This window comes from Thamnophis sirtalis, unplaced genomic scaffold (assembly GCF_051295495.1).
Source record: "Thamnophis sirtalis isolate CommonGarterSnake01/CBP01778 unplaced genomic scaffold, rThaSir2_p1.2 scaffold_6, whole genome shotgun sequence".
In the NCBI taxonomy this organism is placed as follows: domain Eukaryota; kingdom Metazoa; phylum Chordata; class Lepidosauria; order Squamata; family Natricidae; genus Thamnophis; species Thamnophis sirtalis.
Window position 1 is genome coordinate 120,106,255 of NW_028261386.1, and position 24,966 is coordinate 120,131,220.

Consider the following 24,966-nt stretch of genomic DNA (forward strand, 5'->3'; position numbering starts at 1 on the left):
GTATTATGCATTGTCTAGACAAATTTATAATTGAATTACTTTTTTCCACTATTGTGAAAAAAATGAAACTAGGAAAGAAGGAAAAGCGTATGTGTGGTCATACATTAAAATATTATCCATGGGAGAGAGAACTATTGCAAAGAGTTTTCGGAGAGAGCATTGCATTTGGTTACTGCTAAATTTTTATAGAAGTGGTGGTAATGACACTTTAGTATATTCCAAATGACTTGATTATTCATTTCCTTGCTTATTATAAGTAAAAAAATTACCTAACAGCTTTTTTTTTTTTTTGCAGTTTTCTCCCCTGTGCAGCGGCTCAAAGCGATACTTGTCTTCAACTGGTGCAGATGGCACAATATGTTTTTGGTTGTGGGATGCTGGCACACTTAAAATCAAGTTAGTTTATATCTTCTATTCCTGTACGATTACATGTAGTATTTTGAAGAAACTGTTCAAAATCTGGAAGTTTTTATCAATAAATATTGATAAAATATTTTATCAAAAAGAGCAAAATTGGCTTTTTTTCTGTAGAAAAATGGGGGAAATTTCTGAATTACAAGGTTAGGATTTATAAATGCAGTAGACCATGCATTGATATTAGTAGTTGATATTATATCAACTATTGTGTCATATTGGTTACTTCTGTGCCTTGGAAAACACAAATGCAACTTAATTATCTGAAGGGCTGTGGAGCACTTCAGGTACGGCATCCAAAATATACTTTTGAAGGATGTCGAGTATGGATGTAGCACCTTAAATCAGCTGCCTTTGCATGATCAAATAGATCTGTTGCAGATTAAATGCTAAGCATTTTATAGCCTATTCTTTCTCCTGAAAACTTTTTGATGCTCAGCCAACCATTCAATATTGCTAAGTGGCAACACCTAGCTAACCTTGTTTGCTCTTGAAAATGAAATCAGAATTGGATCTGATTAATACTTGTAAAAGAAGATTGTCAGAAAAAAACATAAGTCTGTTGACTAGTCATATATTCTAGAAAAAACTTCCATTATGTTGCCAAGAAATCTATGTGGATGTGTGCATGAAATCATTAATTTATCTTAACTCTAAGTGGAGAGCCATTAGTATTTTTAGCTTAAACTCTTTTCAGTTTCTTGAAAATGCTGTGCAGTTTAAACGGAATGTCAACTGCATGACCATAGAGTTTAGTTTACACTCATTCTTTAGAAATATCTTAATTGCAAAGCAATACACTTATAGTATGCATTCCTGCTCAGGATGTATACTAATTATGAAATAGACTAAGTTGAACATAATTTAAATTAATGATTTAAATATATTTAAATGAGTAGACTTTAGTTTTCCTATGATAGAGCACTGAAAAGGTGGGGTTTAGATATATGTCAACAGATATTCAGAGATATACAATAGATAGACATATCAGAGAATATAAAAAGGCTGAAATCCTTTGTGGGTGTGCAGTGTATATAGTTCAATAGTTTTTATATCCTGCAGAGGTCCATGGGGTTTTAGTTTAATTCAATGGGAATAAATCAAAATGTTAATGCCAGTTGGGGATATTGAAGTTTCCTCCAGTCATAAAATATCTTTAAATCTAAGCTATTTTGAGTATAAAAATATTTCTAGTCCTTCTTGGACAATTAATGCAGTATTTGGAATTAACAGTGTTGCTCTTCCTTAGTTTTTAGCATATGTAATAGCTGTAATGAGGCATGTAATGTAATGAAATCCAAGCTATTTTGACTATAAAATACACTGGCTTTTGCTGTCTGTCTGTCTACCGTGCTTCCCCCAAAATAAGGCTCAATCTTATTTTCTTTTGCCCGATCCCAAAGCACTAGGTCTTATTTTTGGGGAAACATGCTTTCAGGGTGATCAGCCCAGCTGAGTGCCTCACTCCCTGGCACACAGACAATAGCCAGCAAGCACACAGGGATTGACGGTATCTGGCAGCAGCTACAGCAGCCTACCGGTCCCTTGGTTGGCGCACTCTAGGACTGCACAGAGCGGAGGGCATGGAGTGGAAGGCAGGCAGTCCCAACGCACTGTGCAGGCTGCAGGCAAGCTAAGAGATATGAAGATGAGCTTGTGTCTGCTTGCCGCTCTGGCCCACCACCACTTGGCTTTCTTACCTACACAGTATGTTTGGATCTCCTGCGCCTCTACTTCTGTCTACTGCTTTATAGGTACTCAGTTCGCTTGTGTTGCATAGGCTGCAGTTGCTGCCAGACACTATTGGCCCACGCCTGCTTATCGCCTGCTATGTTGACCACACCCACCCCTTTACTAGGGTTTATTTTTGGGATAGGTCTGATTTTCAGGGAAACTGTCTGTCTGTCTGTCTATATCTATCTATCTATCTATCTATCTATCTATCTATCTATCTATCTATCTATCTATCTATCACATTTTTATCTATAATAAATCCTATTATAAATGATAAACAAATCTAAAACAGAAACTTTGAAAGAGGTTCTCATTCACTTTCTCTCAGAAATGTTTGCTCATATTTAGTTTACTCTTGTAATAATTACTGTTTAATTCAGTTATTTTAAATCACTTTAATATATTTAATTATATATATTTAAATCTTTGCAGTCCAAGGCCAACAAAGTTTACAGAACGGCCAAGACCTGGAGTCCAAATGATCTGCTCTTCATTTAGCGCTGGTAAATTGCACAATTATTCTCCCCAAAATTAATTGTATTACCTGAATATAATGAAAAAATATAATTATTTATAATATATAATATTTATAATTCAAAAATTCCCACTATGATCTTATTCCTGTTAATCCCCAAATGATTCTTAACTGATGCATAAGCGCTTTACCTGCATTTCTATCCTGCTTTTCTTTGGACAGCTGAAAGTGACATACATATAGTCCTTCCACAGTTTTTTCACAACAATCCTATTTGGTAGGTTGTTTGACCAAGAGAAAGGCCCACCCATTGCGTTTTCACTTAACCTTCTGCTGGTTCTCAATTAGCTGGTGCCTATGAAAGTTTAGAAATAATTATGTAATAGTATCTGAATCCATCTTGCTATCTTGAATTCTAATACTTAGCTGAAAACCCATTGTGTAATAAAAATAATTTTAGTCATGTTTTGTTTCTTCATGGGAGAAGCACCCTGGAATAAATTAGGGGAAACAGATGTATGATTGTAGTAGAGAGTCAGTGTGATATACTGCATGTTTGCAGTTGAATGGAACTAATATTAAAAGAACATGGTTTGAGATTATAGTATTATAGTAAATCTCCTTGGCAAATTGATATAGTGATATTTCTTTTATGTTTGCTTTTCTTTAGGTGGAATGTTTCTGGCCACCGGAAGTACAGATCATATCATTAGGGTTTATTTCTTTGGATCAGGTCAGCCAGAGAAGATCTCAGAGTTGGAGTTTCATACTGTAAATACCTTCTCTAAATTGTTTAGCTCTTTGTTTGAAGTAAATTAATAACCTATAGTTATGTTGTTAATTTTTTTCTTGTTCACACAGGACAAAGTGGACAGCATTCAGTTTTCTAATACCAGTAATCGGTAAGCAAATTATTTATATATGAATCTCATGTTCTCTTGAACTACCTTTATGAAAACTGTACTGTTACATAATTGTTAACGTTCAACATGCTGATTTAATTATCAAATTATATAATTAGATATACTTTGAGCATTTTTTTAATTTTGCATACTGCAACATAGTTTATATAGTATGGAAGTTATTTCCCATTACATGTACGTGATATTGTGCTTTACTTAATAATTGATAGATTCAGTGTCTGATTTTGGCTGAATTACTGAAGTAGCCTAAGGTTTGTTTATGAGAAAGATACTTATAGATACATATTTCACAACAAACTTTGTTTCTGAAAGGTGTTGTAAGAAAGCCTTCATTAATTTTATTGATACTTTCTTTTTATTCTTGCATGGATAGGTAGGATTGTGCCAAGCTTGAAAAGGTGCTTTGATTTGAAAAAGCTTCAATAAAAGCATACTGTTAAAGCAGAAACCTGTTTTGAAGTCATACATCAAATCGGGTAGCTATAAAATGATATGAAGATTTGAGATCTTCAGTACACCAGGATTTGCAGTAGGCACAAAAAACATTGTAACATCATTTCTTTATTTAAAGGATGCCAAGGGGATTTGAATGATTTGATCAGTTTTATCACCTTGTTAAATCCTGCTTTGGTCTTCATTCAATTTTTCAGCTTACAACTTCTTTTCGGCAGCCTGTTACAAATCCTAATTTTGCTCTCTCTTGTGCTAATGGAATATTACACAACTGGGAATTTAATTTAACCCTCACTCTGAATATGGGTTGAAGGCTGTTAAACCTAGTCCATGCTATTGGATGAAGCCTCATTTGGCATGATTATGTTTGACCTTCTACCACTGTACCATAGTTTATTTTATATTATATATAAATATATTTTATATATTTTAACTTACTGCACCTGTGTATGGTTTGCCAATTGCGCAGTGGCAGATAGGACAGCACTCCAGAGGGTTAACATTATTGTCCAGATGATCATTGGTTGCCCTCTCCCCTCTTTGGGAGAGCTTTATATAGATCCCGCTGCCTTAAGAAAGTTCAAAACATTCTTAAAGATCCCTCTCACCCTGGTCACCTTTTTTTGAACTATTACCATTTGGCAGACGGTACAGGATAATAAAAACAAGGACAAATACGCTGAAAAACAGCTTCTATCCCAAGGCAGTAACTATATTGAATTCTACCGTATAGTGCAATATTAATGCAATATCGGGTTTTCAATTCAATTATATAGAATGTGAAGGATGTGTATTTGTGTTGTTATTTTTATAGTTATAATGTACACTAAAGATGGCATTTAACTTCATTGTACGAGATGCAATGACAAAGTAAATTAAACTATGACAAGGTTTATTTCTTATGGCTGTTCGTTTTTTAAAATATTTTTTAAGATTAGGGGTAACAAGGTTGTGAAATCTACTTTCTCTGTTCCACCTTCTTTGGATTACCTATATTTGTGAGATATTTTCATGATGCCATTCTATTAAAATATTACCATTGAGTCATGATTGCATATTTGAAGTATAATAGTGATGAAGGGATTTTCTCCCAAGAAGGTATTTGCCAAGCCAACTACCCCAAGTTTGTAATACAGGTAGTCCTTGACATATGACCACAATTGAGCCAAAAATTTCTATTGATAAGTGAGACATTTGTTAAGTGAGTTTTGTTCCATTTTGCAACCTTTCTTACCATGGTTGTTAAGTGAATCACTGCAAGTGTTAAGTTAGTAACACGGTTGTCAAGTGAATCTAGTTTCCCCATTGACTTTGCTTGTCAGAAGTTTTCAAAAGGTGATCACATGACCCCAGGACACCACAACCGTCATAAATATGAGCTAGTTGCTGAGTGTCTGAATTTTGATCACATGATCATGGGATGCTGCAGTGGTCGTAAATTTGAAAAATGGACAATCACTTTTTTCAGTACTGTTGTAACTTTAATGATCACTAAGTGGACTGTTGTAAGTCAGGGACAACCTTAATTGCCTAGTTTTTTATCCAATGGTGTCACGTTTCTAAATTATTGAACACTATTCTAGAAAAGCAAGGTAACTATTCACTCTCATGCCTAATGGTCACTTTCTTTCAGCCCAATTCACCTGACAGTTGTTATTGTGACAAAACTAGGAGGAAAGAGTATTGTATGTGCTCACCACCTTCAATTATTTTTTAAAATAAAAAGGCGGGAAATAAATGCTACTGTTACAAATCAAGTGGAAAATAATTTTTCACATTGGTTTTGAAAACGTTTGCTTTTAATTTGGAATTTTCTGCATCGTTTCTGCACAATTTTAATTTGCTGGTCAATTTCCAGACAATTTATCTTAGAAGATGTTAGGGAATGTTTTCAAAATCTATTCCAGGAAACCTGGAATATAGCAATAGCAATAGCAATAGCAGTAGACTTATATACCGCTTCATAGGCCTTTCAGGCCTCTCTAAGCGGTTTACAGAGAGTCAGCATATTGCCCCCAACAATCTGGGTCCTCATTTTACCCACCTCGGAAGGATGGAAGGCTGAGTCAACCCTGAGCCGGTGAGATTTGAACCGCTGACCTGCTGATCTAGCAGTAGCCTGCAGTGCTGCATTTAACCACTGCGCCACCTTGGTACCAAATAAGCAAGCTTATTTGGTACTTTTTTCATGCCAAAGTATAAGGCAACTAAATGTGTTTTACTGTTTCCTCAATATATCTTTCCAATGAATATTTTTCCCCCAAATTGAATGTTCAAGCAATTTGAATTGAATAAGTTTGCCTTCAAAACAGGAATCAAAACATGCCCTTTTCATATCTTGAATCATAGTTAATCAGGTCCCATTTACATGGACCTAGGAACATTTCTCTCCATATAGGGAAAATTATGTATTTTGTGAGTAAGAATTTTTCAAGTGGTTCATGCATGCTGTAGTTTGTGTTGTTTTACACGTGCATGTGCGCACACACACACTTTAAGAAGGATTATGATCCTTCTTTAAAAATGGGAAATGGAAATGATCTATGTGTGGGGAGTGTTATGCAAGAAACACATATTAACTACATGTGAATATGTAAAATTAAATTAAAAACTATTATGTTTTTTTTCTGCTGGTTTGTTCTTTTAAGTAGAAGGAATAGCAGTATTATATAAACATTGATAATAACATATTCTGTTAAAAATCTTTTTAATGTCTATAGTTGATTAGATACTTAAATAAATAATAATACTCTTGACTATAGTTTCAAGGTCACCAAACACAGGATAATCAATAGGCAAGAGTATTTCCCTATCAGCATTTCACAGCTTTAAAATATCTGGTGTGTTATTTTCTCATTTTCAAAAACCAAAATAATACTGGTCATGATTTCTAGTGAAGTGTTTAATAATAGTGTAGGTTTATTTGTAACAGGCAGTCTTTCATGAACCTTAGTATCAAAGCCACGATATGAAAAGCTGTTGAGGGCTTTGTGGGATAACACCTGCACTTTGAAATAGAAAGAAATGGAACCCAGGGATAATGATAAAGAATTGATCTTGAATTCTGTTGCTGGTAATTTTTCTGAACTAGCAACAGTTTCCTTATAATTACTATTTATAAACTAATTTTAAAAAGTTGTAGCTGCTGTCATTTAAGTAATTACCAAAGTCCATATGTAGTTTAATATCCTTACCAATTTCATAAATTATTGAAAAATAATAACAATTTAAAAAACTGTAATACAGGTAGTCCTCAACTTACAACCACAATTAAGCCCAAAATCTATGTTGCTAAAAGAGAAATTTGTTAAGTGAGTTTTGCTCCGTATTATGACTTTTATTGCCACATTTGTGAAGTGAATCTCTGCAGTTGTTACATTAAGTCATAAGATTAAAAATGGTCATGGCACTTTTTTCAGTGCCATTGTAGCTTGGAATAGTCATTAAGTGGACTGTTGTAAGTCTAGGACTACCTGTACTCTGTTGCCTTTTATGTTTCTGAATTCTTTTCTACACAGAGTCACTGACTCATTTCCTGGTACTTGTCTGTATTACCTTCTTTGATTTCCTACTTTTCTTCCAGGAGTTTCACTTCACCAGAAAACACTTGGATATCCTTGTGTTTTAATCCCACTCATTTGGTTCCTAAAATTTATGAACCTGTAAATTAATTATATGGCCTAATATCACTAGACTACATTTTGGATTTCTATGATCAGTTCTAAATGTTTTCACAGGAAAACATACACTGTATGAGGATATATTTTATCTCTCTTTTTAGATTTGTGAGTGGAAGTCGTGATGGAACAGCACGTATCTGGATGTTCAAGAGAAGGGAATGGAAAAGCATTTTACTGGATATGGCTACCCGCCCCTCAGGGTAAACTATTTTTGTATTTACCTACATATAATATAGTTTTCTGTTACTGATGTTAAGGTAGAAATAATTTTGTGATAAGGGAACAAACTAGGACTATTTCCAAGAGTTCTTTCAATTTTGAGTTTGTAGTTGGTGTAGTGAATTCCTGACTCTTAGGAAACAAGGTTGTTATCTTGAAAGCATGATGGGTGAGATGGAGAGATAAGTAGATGAGATTTTACAGAATTTAGAAGTTTTGTTCTACTTCTAGAATCACAGTTCCCTTGCTGTCATTTCAAGAAGAAAGAAAATAAGAAGGACCAAATATGACACAGCTTTTAGTTATGGGTGATTTAGTTAGCAGTAACACAAAGATGGGTTTACTGTCAATTTCATGGTGATGTAAAAAATACAAATAAACACAGACTGTTTAGATACGCTGCCGGGTAAAGATGGGTAGGAGGCAGTAGTTCTGTTACACAAATGCATTGGGGGCCCTGGAAGATATAGTTGACCAGTTCTCAAAGCCAGGTTTTGCCTGAAACCCAGCAGATTGAATTGCAAACTTGCCAAGTGCTCCAGTTCCTCTCACATAGGGCCATAGATAGGCACAGGTGTGAACAGATAGATAAGAACCTACTCTTCTACAGTAGCTTTATGAATGAATAAAAGTGCTAGTCTTGCTTAAGTCTCCATTTGCCATCTCTTGGGTAATAGGGCACAGTAATTACTGTATTTTTCGGAGTATAAGACTCCTCTCCCCCCCTAAAAGAGGGTGAAAATTTGGGTGTGTCTTATATACTGAATGTAACCCCACCCACCCACCAGCCCCAACCCTTTGGCCTCTGCCTCCCAACAATTTACCTCCTTGAAGCAAATGGGGGCTTGCGGAGGCTGCAATAGGCTATAGCAATCCCTGCAGCTTGAAACAGCTGATGATCTGGAGAAATTGAAAGTGAAACTTGCTGTTTGCTTCATGAGGCAAATTGCTTGGAGGCAGAGGCAGATATTTTTTCTTGTGCTAATCAGGCTGTTTGCTGCAAGGAGGTAAGTCAATAACTATAAATACCTATAGAATGTTCAAATTATTAGACCTATTTTTTAAAGACTGCTTTATTATTATTCTAGCCAGCTTAACAAAATGAAGAAGCTTTTTAAAATAAATGCTTGATCTGCAGAGGCCCAGTATTATTGTCTCTTCTTTTAAATAGCAGAGAATAATGTATACTTCCAGAAAGCCACATCAATTTTAACAGCATCTGTACAAGTATAGTCTGAAATGTAACACTACAAACAGTGTATATATTGTCTATACTGTTTGTTGTTTGTTGCAAGGAGGGAAATTGCTGGGAGACAGAGACAGATATTTTCCCCTTGTTTTCCTCCCCAAAAGCTAGGTGCGTCTTATACACCGAAAAATAAGGTACAAATTGTAAGCCATGGCAGCAGGGAACTAAATGCTTCCCTACTTTGATCCATATGAACTAGTGGGACTTGCATAGTTATGGTGATTGTTCTGTCCAGTAATCTTTTGTATCTCATTCCTAATATTGATATTGTTATAATCATCAACTAAAACTTTTAAAAATTTAAATATATTTTGGAAATTTTCTCATTGGTATAATGCTTCTATTTTCTGTTAATTCTTCATTGTAGACAAACCCTACAAGGAGTAGAAGACAAAATTACAAAATTGAAAGTCACTATGGTGGCATGGGATCGTCATGACAACTCTGTTATTACTGCAGTTAACAACATGACTTTGAAAGTTTGGAATTCCTTCACTGGTCAACTTACTCATGTTTTACTGGTAATGAAATAATAAGAGGATTTATTTTCTGGAAATAGCTGTCTTCAAACAGTAATTATAATCAATTAAAATGAGGTGTTTTGATTGTACATTTAGTATAGAATTTAAATTTCAAAGTATTATACAGTAAAATCTTTTTAAAAAAACAACACATTCTTGAGTTTTTTGCATGATTTTTTGGAGGTACAGTATGATAAACTTAACAGTTTATGTGTTTATGCATGAAAATAAACATTTTAGATATTGTATATATTGGAGGCAAAGCTAATTTACATGTAATGATAAACTAGCATTCTTTAGAATTCTAGCTTATTGTGATAAAATAAACATGTTAGTGTACACTGTTTGTTTGATTCTTTTTGGTGGTTCTTGCCAGCAGGTATAATTAAATGAATTGAGAATCCTTGCAATGGATGAGAATTAATGCTGGAGACCTGGTTTCAAATTCTGTCCTTTTACTAGAGAAACTGGATAGAGATTATGGTTTACCTTATTATTGAACTATTGATAGATTTTCTCTTATTTGTTTGGACAGTCCTGCTGGCAGGGGAACCAAGTTGGGGTAATTGTACATTTTACATCAGGTTATAGTGGAGGGTTCAAAGAACATTCACTATTAGAAATCCTACTATTTAATTATATTCTAGTAGTTCCTACAGCTGAAGTTCTTGCTGAACTGAACAGCATTTTGTTGATAAAAATTTGTATATTGCAAATAGGGAAAATTGACAATTGATACTTTTCTTCTATTCTTCTATCCTGCAATATCCCTTCTTTGGTTTATTGGCTGACTGGTTATTTTTTGATTTAGTAAAATAGTTCAATGTCTTTAACTGAATTTTATTTCTAACTTATAAAACATTATTCTAGGGTCATGAAGATGAAGTATTTGTACTTGAAAGTCACCCTTTTGATCCCAGGGTTCTCTTCTCTGCTGGTCATGATGGAAATGTTATAGTATGGGATTTGGCAAAGGGAACAAAAATTCGTTCATACTTCAATATGGTAAATATATTATTTGTATTAATGTCTTACAAAAGCTTGTTCTATCTGTTATTAATCTAATGCAAAATGACAGAGTTGTATGGTAAATGTTTAATCATTCATAGTAAACAATTTAAAAAGTATCTTTTTTTCTTTAAATATTTTGAATAGGCGATTAAACAGTTCAAATTATTAATAATAGTAATCCCAAGAATAAAATTTAATGCTACTCCTCTTGGGAGATCCTCTTTATCATTTGGGTAATAAGATATACCAGTAGAATAGCTAGCTCCAATTTTGTGTTCTCCCAAAATTGCCAGAATATCTGGAATGTGCAAAAGGAGGAATAATGGCTTTAGTCATAGTATTAGTTGAACTTTTGCATCCTGCTATGTATATTTAATCCCCAGTCTATTCAGATATAATTTATAGCTTGGATTAAATATGGACAATGTAAACTTTGGGCCTTTTTGTGTGTGAAAGAAATTGGGGAAAAAGTTGTGAAGCCCTCCCCCATCCTTGCCCAGTAAGTGATGAGGAGGAACTTCATAATTTTGCTCACTCTGTGAAGACCTGAACGGAGTGTCTTCATTTAAGTTGCACATCAATTAGCAATGTTTATAATTAACCCCAACTATAAGCACAACCACAATTCAATATATAATCATAAAAGTACAGTTTAACCCCTCACAACAATTTCAATTATCTTGGGAATGTGAAAGCATGTATTTTCCTGAGCCCAGGCAGCTGCCTAAAAGTTCAGGAAAAGATGCAGTTCTTCAAAAGGATTGTTGACAGATAAATACTGGGTCTGGTTATGAGCATGTCCATACCAGACCAATAGCATTTTTGTTTGCTTTAGATCCAAAGACTTTACACCTCTATTTGATAGCCATGGTTTAGGTGGAGCCAAGAAATTATAAATTGTTTAGGTTTCCTGTATTAACCATTGCTTACTCAAAGAATAAAGCAAATTAGCTCAATATATACAAAAAAAATAGTTCATGCTATGGCTTATTAAGCTGAGATATAATAGACAAAAATTGTCATGTTCTATTTGTCTAGCACAATTTTATTTCTAACGGTTTTAATCCAGGCACGTAAAGAACCACAACTATGTGTCCCCTTTCTAGTTTGTATATATGTATCTTGTATCTTGATGAATTCCATATTTAAAAAAGTGTTGAAATGTTATAATTTTAAATTGTCCTTGGATTGTACACTATCTACTAATTCAGAGCAAATGGGTTTTTGTAAATCAAGCAGAAGCTTCTGGTGCACAAGGTAATTCCTTATCTCATTGTTACTGACAAAATAGTTTGCATTTTTCACTATTTTGTTTTTTTGTTGTTGAGAAATATATACATATGAATAGGCAAAATAAAATTGTGTTTTTAATTGTAGGGTTTTGCTTTTGCAGTTGGGGGGTGTTATCATAAATTTGATGTAAATGTAGCAGTACAATTTGCTTTAGGCATGAACTATTCAATATTTTGATTGCTAATCAGTGTTATTAGCGCATTAATAATTGTAAGACATCACTTGACCTTAGTTCTGTACCTCTATTTATATTCCACATAAAGGGAAGGCCTGTTGCATTGAATATTTATGGTAAAGATGTCGTACTAAGTAGCTTGTATCCCAGTGGCTCAATGGTTATGACCATGTGATTTTCTTGGCAACAGTATAGAAGTGGTTTGCTGGTACTTTCTTTCCAGTATGTTTGTTTGCTTCCTAAACTGGTTTACAACCCCTGTATCCTCTGTTAGTCTCTCCCATTAGATCAGTAGTGTCAATAGGGTTTTGCTGTTTTCGACAAAAGCTGTTTTGCAAGCTCCACACAATACAAGTGGAAAGGTAGCTTATCCGGTGATACTGCTTACATTACGCTGGCTCTAGCCAGGCCTGACCTAGTTTTATCTTTCAAGCTATAAAGTTAGCCAGATGTGCCAAATAAATGTGCATCATCTTCATATGGCAAACGTCACATGAAGTTAAACTTATTAAACTGGGCAATCAGATGTATCTTCTGAGTACCACCTCAGTTGAAAATAGGAACTCTGAAATATGAAGTAGAAAAAAGTTCTTAATGGTTTTTTTCCCTTGGATTCAGCACTGTGAATATAAATGTATCATAGAGGAGAAATATGCTTCATAAACTCATCTGGATTCATGTCGTCATGAATCTGTTGAGTTTAGATCAAATTTGCTTGTTTTTTAAACATTTCTTTAGAAATGGATACTTGAAAAAGTCAATCATTTTAAGAAATAGCAGGATGCTTAGAGTCACAACAGGCTGAGTTTTGGAGAACACCACTACATTAAAATCTTGCCCTTATAATGTTTAGTCATACATATTACTTATGCTGGTGGCAATAGAATAGTTTAAGCTGTCAATATTACTTATAATACATCTTTATATTTTAATAATGGCTTTCCAAATAAATTACTGCAGTTATGAGCCCTAGCTTTTATATTAAAAATATGAACATTTCTTAAGTTCTTCACTACTTTTTATATTTATAAAGTTAATTCATTAGATTGCATTATAACAAGAATTTCTTAAATTTTACTGTAGCAGTAGTCACTATTTAGAAAAAGAAGCAGAAAGTAAAAAAATTAGTACCATATTTTTTGAACTATAAATTGCTCTGGACTAGAAGTGACACATCTAGCTTTTGGGGAGGAAAACAACAAAAAAACATCTGTCTCTGCTTCCCAGCAATTGGCCTCCTTGCAGCAAACAGCCTGGTCAGCTTCAGCACAGCCTGATTTAGCATGAGCAGCTGATTGGCGATTGGATCAGCCTCCCAGAATACTACTGACCAGCTGTTTCAGGCAGCAGGGATTGCTACCTCCCATTGCGGCCACCTCCCTGGCACCCCATTTTCGACCCCGCCGAATCTCATTTTTGGCCGCAGCGTGGAACAGCTGATTGTCGGTATTCCGGGAGGCCAATCCAACTGCCAATCAGCTGTTCGTGCTAAATCGGGCTGTGTTGAAGCTCACCAGGCTGTTTGCTGCAAGGAGACAAATTGGTGGGAGGCAGAGGCCAAAGGGTGGGGACTGGCAGTTGGGTGGGGCTTCAACAACATTCAAACTATAAGATGCACAGACATTTCCATCCAGTTTTTTGGGAGGGAGGAGAAAGTATGTCTTATAGACTGAAAAATACGGTATATGGAATGCAGTCAGTCTTAACAAGCTGAGACATGAATAAGCTTCCTGTATGTAGACTTATTTTCCTTATGTGTGAATATGCATTTACTTGGTTCATGTTGTAGGAGAAGAGAAGGAACTTGTTGATATCTCAATTTTAGTTTCTAAGAATAAAAAATTATTTTCATGACTTTTAAGAACCTTTCTAAGGTGTGTCCATAAACAATGCACTATTATTGAAAAACTGTTCTTTCTGCACTTTATTCACCAATCAGTACAGAAGATATAATGAAGCAATTTGATAGAAGGCAGTTTCTTGCATTATAACTTTTTAAATCTGGAGGATACTGAGAAGAGCATTTTAGGGTTTGTTTTTAAAAATTCATGGAAGAAGTTAGCCATTTTTATTTTTATTTTTTTTCATCTAAGAAAGCTCAGGGTATGTATAATTTTAAGAGATGAGGGAAGGACATTAAACTTGCCTTATTTTTCTTCATCTTTTGTTTCATTTTCTATGTGCGAGTTATAGTGGATATAAAAAGCTACATCCTTATTAAAATACCAGGTTTTTGAGATGTAAAAAAATTAATTACTTCAGAATTTTTTTATTTCTTTAACATAACATTGAAGCTTTACAATCCAATTTCAATTTTAAAAACTGAAATCTTTTAAGGATAACAATAATATATAATAATTCATTTGCATGAATGTGCATACTTAAATTAATACTTTATTGAAACACCTTTTGGTTTTGTGACAACATTCAATCTTCTGGGGTAGGAATCTTATCAGCATGCCACATCTTGCCTTTGGAATCTTTGCCCACTTTTTCTTGCAAAAGCACTACATGTTACATAGTGAGAACATCTCCTGTGCACAGCTCTCTTTAGGTCACCCCGCTGTTTTTCAATTGGATTCAAATCCAAGATCTGGCTGAGCCATTCCAAAACTTAGATGTTTTTCTTTGTTGATTCTTTGTTGATTTGGAGGTATGCTTTGGGTTGCTGTTGTGTTGAAAGTTGAAATTCCTCTTCAGCATTTTAGCACAGGCCTGGATGTTTTGTGCCCAATTTGACTAATATTTGGAACTGTTCATAACTCCTTCCACTTTGCCTAAAGCCCCAATTCCCATTGAGAAAAGCAGCTCCAAGTATAATGTTGCCACGATTGTGCTTCACTGTGGGTATGGTGTACTTTTGGTGATGTGCAGTGTTGGTTTCTATGCCTAACATACTTTTGGAATTAGGGCAGTGGATTGCAGGCAGTACACCCCGGTACGGGCATGCGGGAGCCTTCCTGGAGCACTGGGTACCGTTCCAGTACGGAGCTCCAGAGGGCCCGCCTGCCCGAGCTCCTTACCTGTCCTTTAAGCCTTCGGTGCTTCCGCACATGCACATGGCATGTACAGCGCTCCACTCCGCTGAGTAGCTGGAGTATCGCAGAGGCTTGCGGAGGCATCGCAGGCAAGTATGATGCATGCGCGCACCTTGCGTGTCCATGTGGGTGATGCCGAGCCCGTTGCAACCGTACCGGTTGGAACTTGATCCGGAACCCACCATTGAATTAGCGCCAAAAAGTTCAACCTTGGTCTCATCCAACCATAACACATTTTCTTATAGGTTTTTGTTGGACTTGAGGTAGGGTTTTGCAAAATGTAGACAAGCTTGGATGTTTATTCTTTGTAAGAAAAAAACTTTGATCTTTCCACCTTACCCTACAGCCTGGGTATATGAGGAATATCAGAGATTGTTACATAGTATATAACTAGTACTTGCCAAAAAATCCTGCAGCTGCTGTAATGTTGTAGGCCTCTTGATAACCTCTTGGACCAGTTTTTTCTTTTTCTTCATCAATTTTGGAGGGACATCCAGTTCTTGGTAATGTCATTGTTGTGCCATATTTTCTCTACTTCTTGATGGCCATCTTCATTGTGTTCCATGATATATCAAATGCATTGGGGGGGGGGGTGTTGTACCCTTCTCCTGACTGATACTTTCCAATAATGAGAGCCCTTTGATGATTTGTAAACTGTTTGCACACCATGGCTTTCCTGTAAAATGCAACTGAGAGTAGATGTCAGAAAAATCCTGACACAACAGCTGAACTTTTATGGATTTGATCAGAGTCACTTTAATTGTTGGCAGATGTATACTGACTATTTACCATCAGTTTGAATGTGATTGGTTAGTTCTGAACATAGCCATGTCCCTGATTGTAAGAGAGTATGCACACTTATGCAACTACACTATTGTACATTTTTTATTGCTGTTTAGCCCCCTAAAAGATTCCAGTTTGTTTTTCGGTTGAATTATACAACCTATATGTTACATTAAAGGTGGAAAAATTCTAAAGTGATTTATTTTGGTTTGATTTTTTTTAACATCTCAAAAAAACCCGGCATTTTAATAGGGTGTGTAGACTTTATATATCCACTGTAGTTCTCAATAGAAAGTTGTAAATTGTATGACAGATTGGACTGAATCTTTGGTACTTGGAACAATTTTTAAACTCCATCTTATAGATTAGAGTAATATAATGTGATCTATCTGCTCTTTCAACTTTTTTTTTTTTTTTTGGCAAAAATACTTTTCTATGATTTGCTAGGGTTTTTTTTGCAACTCCAAAATAAGTAAAAATAGCCATACAACTTTTATACAAATATGTGTACTGTAACAAAACCAACACAGATCACTTCTTGTTTTGTTATAGAGAGATAATTATTTGATTTTATTGATTTGTTGGAGCTATATTAAAATAAAGTAATACCTGGGCTCCAAATTATTTAAAAATAGGAAATTAATTACATTGCATAAGATGCGGCATAGGAAAACCTATACGACATGCACAGCGCATTTTATAGGCAAAAATGCTACAATTTTAAGGGATTTTTAAAAACTTCTGGTACACAAGGGAAAAATAAATCAAAATATGCCCCTTTCTTCCTATTAGGGATTTTTTTTGTCTGAGTCACAACTGGGAACTACATGGACAAGACTTGTAAAGAATAATGAATAGGAACTTTTTTTAAATCCATACTGTATTACTTGGAAATCAGTTCCATTTGATACAAGTAGAAATATGGTCTCTTTGTTACTTTGATTTATTGTTAACTTTGAAGCACACCTAACTTTCTTGCAAACTTCTATATATTCAGATATAATCTAGCATTATTAAAATCATGAGGTTTTAGTAGACTACCTGAATCTCACATAATATATAACCTAGTACAGTTTATTTTGTCAAATCCTTAACTTTATAGTAAGAGAAAGGATTCCTTATCATCCCCCCCCCCTGGGATTTTAATACGCACTTGATTAGAAGGAAATTTTTACTCCCTTTTAAGTGCATTTCTGCATTTCACAGCCTTTCCACAGATAGGCAGAACAAATACTTGCTTACTGCTACCAAAATTATTGGCAGCTAGGAATATTAGTAGGGTATGAAAGTTCAGAGTGGTGATTGGTCACCTGTGCTTGATTGACAGGTTACAGGGAAAAACAAAAACCCATTTGTTCTGGATTAATGGAAGTGGAAAACAGAAAATCAGGTATCAGGTAAAATTCTTTTTAAAATATTTGGAGTTCTTTAGATGGGTTGCAAGCAGTCAAATATAGAACTTGTATTAAACTGAAAAAACAACTAGTTCAGCTATGTACTTACCATCTCACTGGAAACATTGGGAAGGAGTAAATTATACAGCATTCCATGGGTTGTGTTTTTTTAACCAGAAAGGCAAATTGCTATTAATAATTGAATTCTGGCTAGAGTTTTCATTCAAGTATACAAAAACAAAATAAGAAATAGGCAATGGTTCTTTTAGGTTTAGGACAACTCACTGTGGCCACCTTACTATGGCCAACTCACTGTGTAACAGTTCATTGGAGCCATCTCGCAAGGAATAATTCCACGAAGGAAAACTGTTGTCCACCACAATTCTTTTGACATTATTTCCATTGAAAAAAATAAAAAGAATGTCAAAGAAACAAGGGGAGATTGAGTTGTGTTGTCCCATGGTGAGTTGGCCATGGCGAGTTGCCCGCAGCAAGTTGGCCATGGTGAGATGACTATGGCAAGATGGCCACAGCAAATTGTCCCATTCCAAGTTATATTAATCAAGGATGAATCCTCACCTTTTACAGCTTCTTATTTTAATAATGAATTAAATAACCTGATTCTAAACATGTTTACTTTGAAATAAATTTAGTGAGATAGGTTTGGTCAGAAGTTAATTTGATGAGTCTCCTCAATAGTTAATTAATTTTCAGATTTCTTACGCTATACATAATCAAATATAAGCATAGTTTTCCTGATTCTGGGAACTCGATTTCATTTACAAATCAAAATGAATGATATATTGATTGTTTCTATTTAATAGGATTTTCTTTTTAATAGGTTGCATCACATTTTTGAAAATGAGATAGATTTCTGGTGCTTAGTACTAATGCATGTGCTGCTGTATTTCAGATTGAAGGACAAGGACACGGAGCTGTTTTTGACTGCAAGTGCTCTCCTGATGGCCAGCATTTTGCATGTACAGATTCCCATGGGCACCTCTTAATATTTGGATTTGGTTCCAGTAGCAAATATGATAAGGTATTATACAAGAAACTGTTTGATTTGTAATTTTTGCATAAGATTTACAAGCTAGTTTTAATCAAATGACTGTAGATTTCCAGTATGAATGAAAGTTACATTCAAATTCTGTTCAAATTAAATCTTATTTTTTTTCTTTTTATAATGAATGGCTCAGAAATATGCTTCTGAAGTTCCACCTGACATCTCAAAATTATTTTGTTATATAATATTGAATAATAAATATTAGATTTAATTTACTATTACAGGAATGCTGTGTCCTATTACAGGAATGCTTTAGGGAAATTCTATGTTCTAGGCTGGAGTTGGGCAACTTAACGTCTTTCAAATGTAGTGCCTTCAAACCATAAAGAAAGGAATTACTAATGATATTTTAGAACAGTTTTTAAAAAAAAGATCTTTAAATACACAAACTGACCTCCATGCAGAAATAAGATGATTGGAAGAATCAGGTTCCAATTCTAAATCCAAACTGACTGACACTCTGGATTCTTAGGTTCTCTAAAGGAAGAAAAATATGCAAACATGGAAATAAATTCCCAATTACAAAATCCTTCCAAAAGAATCAAGAATTAATCAGGATCTCTCTTCTGCCCTCAGTTTATGAAGAAGAATTGCCTGAATGTGTTATACCAAGGATTTTTATAAAATTCAAACTGTTTTTAACCTTTGTTATAAAAAGATCACATCCTTATAAATGAAATGTCATTTCCCCCTATCTTGGAAACTGAACTTTTATTGATTTCTTTTTAATGACATAGTTAATTCAAAATGTCTACATCTCTAAAAATAAAAAAACACAATAATTTAGAAACTCCATTTTGCTCAAAAAGTTTGCAACTATGGAAAACAGGTTGTAATAAAGCTTGAATTTCTTTCATTGGCTACCCTCCTAATTCCCTAGGATAACTAATGCACAACTTTAAAACAAAACTTGATAAGCAAAACTTTAAAACTTTTATTTGATTATCATTATTGAAATATGCCAACTGAATTACAATTTTTTTAGGGAGCTAGTCTTACCTGTAACTATATTGAAACTTTTAAAAAAATGATAAGTAATTAAAATTCATCTACACTAATAGATGTAAGATTACTTGTTACTAAGATCCATTATATCACTTATAGCAATTTGCCATATTTTTCTTGCCAGAAATACTTTTTTAATATAAGGTTTTTTAATGTACAGATATATCATTATTCCATTATAAAATAAGATGCTAACAAAGATGTGAAAAAGGAGCTCACTAGGAACAAATTTTGCTACTATACAAGTTTATATCTTTATGGAGAATTAATAAGTATTTATTTATGTATCCCTGTGCAGAACTATTTCTCATTGTCTTGGAAGACCTTGGCTCTCAAATGTATAATTTCAATTTTAAAAACTGTTTTATAAAAGAATTGTGTAATTAATTCAGCTGCTATACTATAATTAGCAGTTTTTTGATCTGATGGCAATCTATATTTAATCATTTCTTAAATCTTAACTAGATTTGGTTTTTACAAAAGAAAGTTATCTATAAAAGGTTACTTTAGCAATATAACTATTTTGATGTTGAGTCACAGATGTACTTTATTAAATTTTCTTTCAATTACATATAGTCTATAATTCTAAAAATGTATTTTTATTTACAGATAGCAGATCAGATGTTCTTTCACAGTGATTATCGGCCTCTCATTCGTGATGCCAATAATTTTGTATTGGATGAACAGACACAACAGGCACCACATCTCATGCCACCTCCATTTTTGGTTGATGTTGATGGTAACCCTCATCCATCAAGATTTCAGAGATTAGTTCCAGGACGTGAAAACTGTAGAGAAGAGCAGCTTATTCCTCAGATGGGGGTAACATCCTCAGGTATGTACAACTTCTAACTTTGTATGGTACCTTACTATTTTCCAGGATTTTTGAGAGGGGCTTTTTTCCAGGATTTTTGAGAGGGGCATTCTTACTAGCTTCAGTTCCAAAGGCATAAGAATAAAGGTAAAGGTTTCCCCTGTCCAGTCTGATTCTAAGAGTGTGTGTGTGTTAGCTCAGCTTTGTTTCTTAGCCGAGGGAGCCACAGTTGTCTGAAGGCACTTCCATATCATGTGGGCAGCATGACTATACACCAAGGCACATAGAACATTGTTACTTTCCCACCAAAGTGGTACCTACTGTGTTTCCCTGAAAATAAGACAGACATGAAATATGGCCTTGGGATTATTATAAGGGAGGGTTTATTATTTTCTGGGGCAGGCGAGAAGCAAGGTACGCCTTTTACCTTTCCAGCTCCTCGCCATTGTGTCCAGGGAAGCCGCTGGTAAAAAAAAACCCCTTCTCAAGAGTTCAAACTACTTGAAGTTGCGAGAAGGATTTTTTTTACCAGGGCTTCCATGGACACAATGGCAAGAACTGTGATGGACCTGGAAAGGTAAGAGGCGTGCCTCGCGGCCCAACACTGCCCATCTCGCCCCAATGGTAAAGGCAGCCTGCCTGGTTCCCTTCCCCGCTGTCCCTTTAGCGAAGGGGGAGGAGAAGAGGCGCGCCTTTTACCTTTCCAGCTCTGTCGTGTTCCACCCCCCATCCTTCCCTCCTGTGCATAAACCCCGCTGCAAAAAGCTGCAGGCCAGCAATGCGATCACCCCCTCCTGCAGCTCCTGTAGCGAGGGGTGGCAGGTGGGGGGGAGAAGCAAGGCGCGCCTCTTACCTTTCCAGGTCCGTTGCAAACTAAGAAGTGCGCCTCACTTCCCACCCCTCACCTGCCACCCCTCACTAAATGGACCGCAGGGAAGGGAATCAGGCAGGCTGCCTTACCATTGGAGTGGGGTGGGTGGTGTTTTTTTGCATAAGAAGGAACAGATGGGAGGGGGTGATAGGATTGCTGGCCTGCCACTCTTTTTGCGGTGTGCTCTTTGCGCGGGAGGGAAGGGCAGGGGGTGGAAGCACTTTTCTTCGCCTGCCACTCTTTTTGCGGCAGGCCCTCTTTTTGCCCCGCAAGCTGTACTAATAGGTGGTACAGTGGTAATGGCGGGGACTGGTTGCACATACGCTCGAATAGTTGGGGGCGGGCTTATTTTCAGGGGAGGGCTTATTATGGCGCATGCTCTGAAAAGCCCGATTGGGCTTATTAGCAGGGCATGTCTTATTTTGGGGGAAACACGGTATTTATCACTGGGTCACTGAAAAAATGACAAGTTTCTTATTCATAAATCTCTTCCACAGTTTTTGAAAGAGAAAATTAATACAATTGATGTTAATGTATTAATTTAGTGGTATTAAAGAGGAAGTTTTGAAGGAATAGTGTTCATTTTCTCCAGTGTGTAAATAACAAGTACTTGATTCATTAACATTTTGACATATGAAAAAATGAACATAGTAGTGGATGGGTGAATTTGTATCTAAAACTATTTTATATATTTTTTCACAATTTTCACTAGATCAGGACCTGTTGAATAATATAAATTAGCCTATGTTATTGAAAGATTAATTACCATTTTTTGTTAAAATATATAAACATGTGTACAAGCTTAATTTGTACAATTGGTACTGATTTCTTAAAGATGGAAAAGGAATGTTTATTTTGTTTACAGACTTGTATCCCATTTACTGAGACAAGGTTTCATAGAACTTCAGTTTCAGGCAGTTCCAACAACCTATTTGGTGTAAGATATAAAGGATTAGAAAGTACATATCATTTATTCATTTGTGATAATTCACAGGTGGAAAATCTGAACAATTACACTACAAATTCTATCAGAAACTCAGATCTAGTTTATTGTGTCTTAGTGAACTCAAGTGAATTAGTCCAACATAGGAGAAAAAAGATCTATGTGTTACTTATTGATATAGATGAGCAACAAAACAAGTTGCATTGTTTGCATGACCTTAAGAAAGATACAAATTCAGGTGTTGAAGCTGTGCTGTTAATTTTAGTGGGCATGAATTGAATTGATATGGATTGTATAATTTTAAGAGAATTATGATAAAAACATTCATTCCAAATAAATGTTTTTAACAGTTGAACTCTTATAGACTTTATGCACTGTAATGGACTACATGCACTTTAAATGTAAAAGATATATTTTAAATTAACCAAATTCTACTTTTAATAGGACTGAATCAAGTTTTGAGTCAACAAGTTAGTCCTTTGGATAGCATGATACAGAGACTTCAACAAGAACAAGATCAGCGTCGGTCTGGAGAAGCTGGAAACAGTAATACAAATAGAATTGGCAGAGGTATTAAAAAATCCTTGTTTCATTAACTTTAATAATTTAATACAGTATTTTTCAACTTTGGCAATTTTAAGATGTATAGACTTCAATTCCCAAATTCATGCTGGGAAATTCTGAAGTCCACATATCTTAAAGTTGCCAAGGTTGAAAAACATGGATCTAAATTGACATGATTTTATCATGGAAATAGTATTTTAGCCTATTAATAGAATTTAAATTATTTTTCAATAATAAAATATGTGTGTGTTTATTAAGACATTTGTTCACAAAAATTTTTTATTCAGTAATAGTTTTAAATTTCCTCTTGGTTAATCAATACATTGTTTAAAAATGTTCATTTTTGTTTTGTTCTCTCTATTTATCCTCAGTAAACTCTACCTCAGAAGTACATTCACCACCAAATGTAGGATTAAGACGCAGTGGACAAATTGAAGGAGTTCGCCAGATGCATAGCAATGCTCCAAGAAGTGAAATGGCAACAGAACGGGATCTGGTAGCATGGAGTCGAAGGGTTGTGGTACCAGAATTATCAGCAGGAGTATCCAGGTAATAGATAAATCTAATGGTATTGTATTTGTAAGCTTGCACTATGAACAACAGTGATGCTTTATTTATGTTGGCACACAGCACAGTGTTCTAATTTTCCAGGCAGATTCCCCTGCTTTCCTCAATTCTCCCATAATGTTGAAAACTGTGTCATCTGATTTCTTTCTCTCTGGGCTTAGATTTAAATCTTGATAAGCATTCTGTTTAACAAGCACAAAATTAATGCTAGATTTCATGGTATGCTTTATGCTTAGTTTCATCAAACAAGTGATAACAAATATATTCGGTTAAAAGCAATTGCTGCAAATATATTTTTCTTTTCAGTTTGGTGTGAGGATAGTTCTGGTGAAACTTAATAACCTCATTTGCTCAAGAAGGCAAGAATCACATGACCCACATTTTGTTTCTAGCTTTCTTCAAATACTAGATCTTGAGTATTTGAATCTTTTCTTGTAACTATTACTCTTTTCCTGATTATATTTTCTATGTTTCCATGTTGGTATTTTCATTTCTAATAGGCCCTTTCTCTCAACTAACAGGAAGGGTATTTTAAGATTAGTTTAGCTTAGGACTCCAATATGTATTTTGTGCTACAATGTTATAGATAGGATTACATAGCCACTTTACTTAGGGTATGTACAGGTTTTTATATTTAGATAGAATTACACAAAATATGATATTTTAGAATTGTAAAGCAACCCTTGTTGCTGTTTGGTTTATGTAGATATCATTATTATGAAGCTGTGTACTCTCAAGGAGATTGGGATGCAAATGTGTGGCTCCTGATACAAAAATTGGAATAACGCATCTAATTCTAATACATTTAAATTAACTTTGTTGCTTGAATTTTTGGCCTGCAGTAGGCAAGAAGAATGGCGAACAGCAAAGGGAGAAGAAGAAATAAGAACATACAGAGCAGAAGAGAGAAGAAAGCACATTATAAGTCATGTTCCTAGAGAAAATAAGATACCAACTTTGCCCAAAGTAAGCAGTGTACTCTTGGCAAGAATGTAGAGTACAGGTAATCCTTGGCTTACGACCACAATTGAGCCCAAAATTTCTGATGCCAAGCAAGACAGGTTTTAAGTGAATTTTGCCCCATTTTACTACCTTTCTTGCCACAGTTAAGAGAATCACTGCAGTTGTTAATTAGAGAATCTGGCTTCCCCATTGACTTTGCTAGTCAGAAGGTGATTTGCTAGGCAAAAGATGATCATATGAACTGCAACTGTCATATAAACGAGTCAGTTACTAAGCGTCTGAATTTTGATCATGTGATCATAAGGATGCTGCAGTGGTTGTAAGTGTGAATAATGGGCATAAGGAACTTTTTTCAGTGCTACTGTGTCTTTGAACGATCACTGAATGGTTGTAAATTGAGGATTACCTGTATCATAAGCTTGAAAGCAAACAGTCTGGATGTGCCTAGCTTTGACCTCAAACTTCTGCTCTGCACAAATTGCTGCTCAGTCCTGTTACCTTCCCAGCTGAGCCCAGTGAGCAACACTTAGCAGATGAGGCTCCACTGCCCAGCTGCACTCACTCTGCTTCAACTCTTTCCACCAGCTTATTTATTGGTCCCTCTCCTGCCTTTTGATTGCCCTGCACTCTTCCATTGCTGCTGTCTGCTGCACCTCACTGACCTTCTTCCTCCTGTTTCCTCCTCCATGTACATCCAGACCTGAGAGCACATGGCAAGTCTCGCAGGGTGACAGAGCCTTGTCTGCCAAAGGCAGCTTGCCTGACCTAGCCATGGAGAAGGCAGGAAGACAGTGCAGGTCGCAGCCGAAAA

The 24,966-nt window shown here is 35.3% G+C and overlaps 1 protein-coding gene across 4 annotated transcripts in view; it reads left to right on the plus strand.

Annotated features, from left to right (window-relative positions):
• The window catches only part of PHIP (PHIP subunit of CUL4-Ring ligase complex), a 78,129-nt gene that overhangs the window by 19,916 nt on the left and 33,247 nt on the right, over positions 1-24,966 (plus strand). For all 4 annotated transcript variants that reach the window (XM_087718835.1, XM_087718836.1, XM_087718838.1 and 1 more), the window contains exons 9-20: positions 296-396; positions 2,581-2,651; positions 3,294-3,394; positions 3,485-3,525; positions 7,781-7,879; positions 9,515-9,668; positions 10,539-10,673; positions 18,276-18,404; positions 20,043-20,268; positions 22,506-22,631; positions 22,997-23,174; positions 24,035-24,158. In XM_087718835.1, coding sequence (XP_087574961.1) covers positions 296-396; positions 2,581-2,651; positions 3,294-3,394; positions 3,485-3,525; positions 7,781-7,879; positions 9,515-9,668; positions 10,539-10,673; positions 18,276-18,404; positions 20,043-20,268; positions 22,506-22,631; positions 22,997-23,174; positions 24,035-24,158 — 1,485 coding nt within the window. The remainder of the gene's footprint in view (positions 1-295; positions 397-2,580; positions 2,652-3,293; positions 3,395-3,484; positions 3,526-7,780; positions 7,880-9,514; positions 9,669-10,538; positions 10,674-18,275; positions 18,405-20,042; positions 20,269-22,505; positions 22,632-22,996; positions 23,175-24,034; positions 24,159-24,966) is intronic.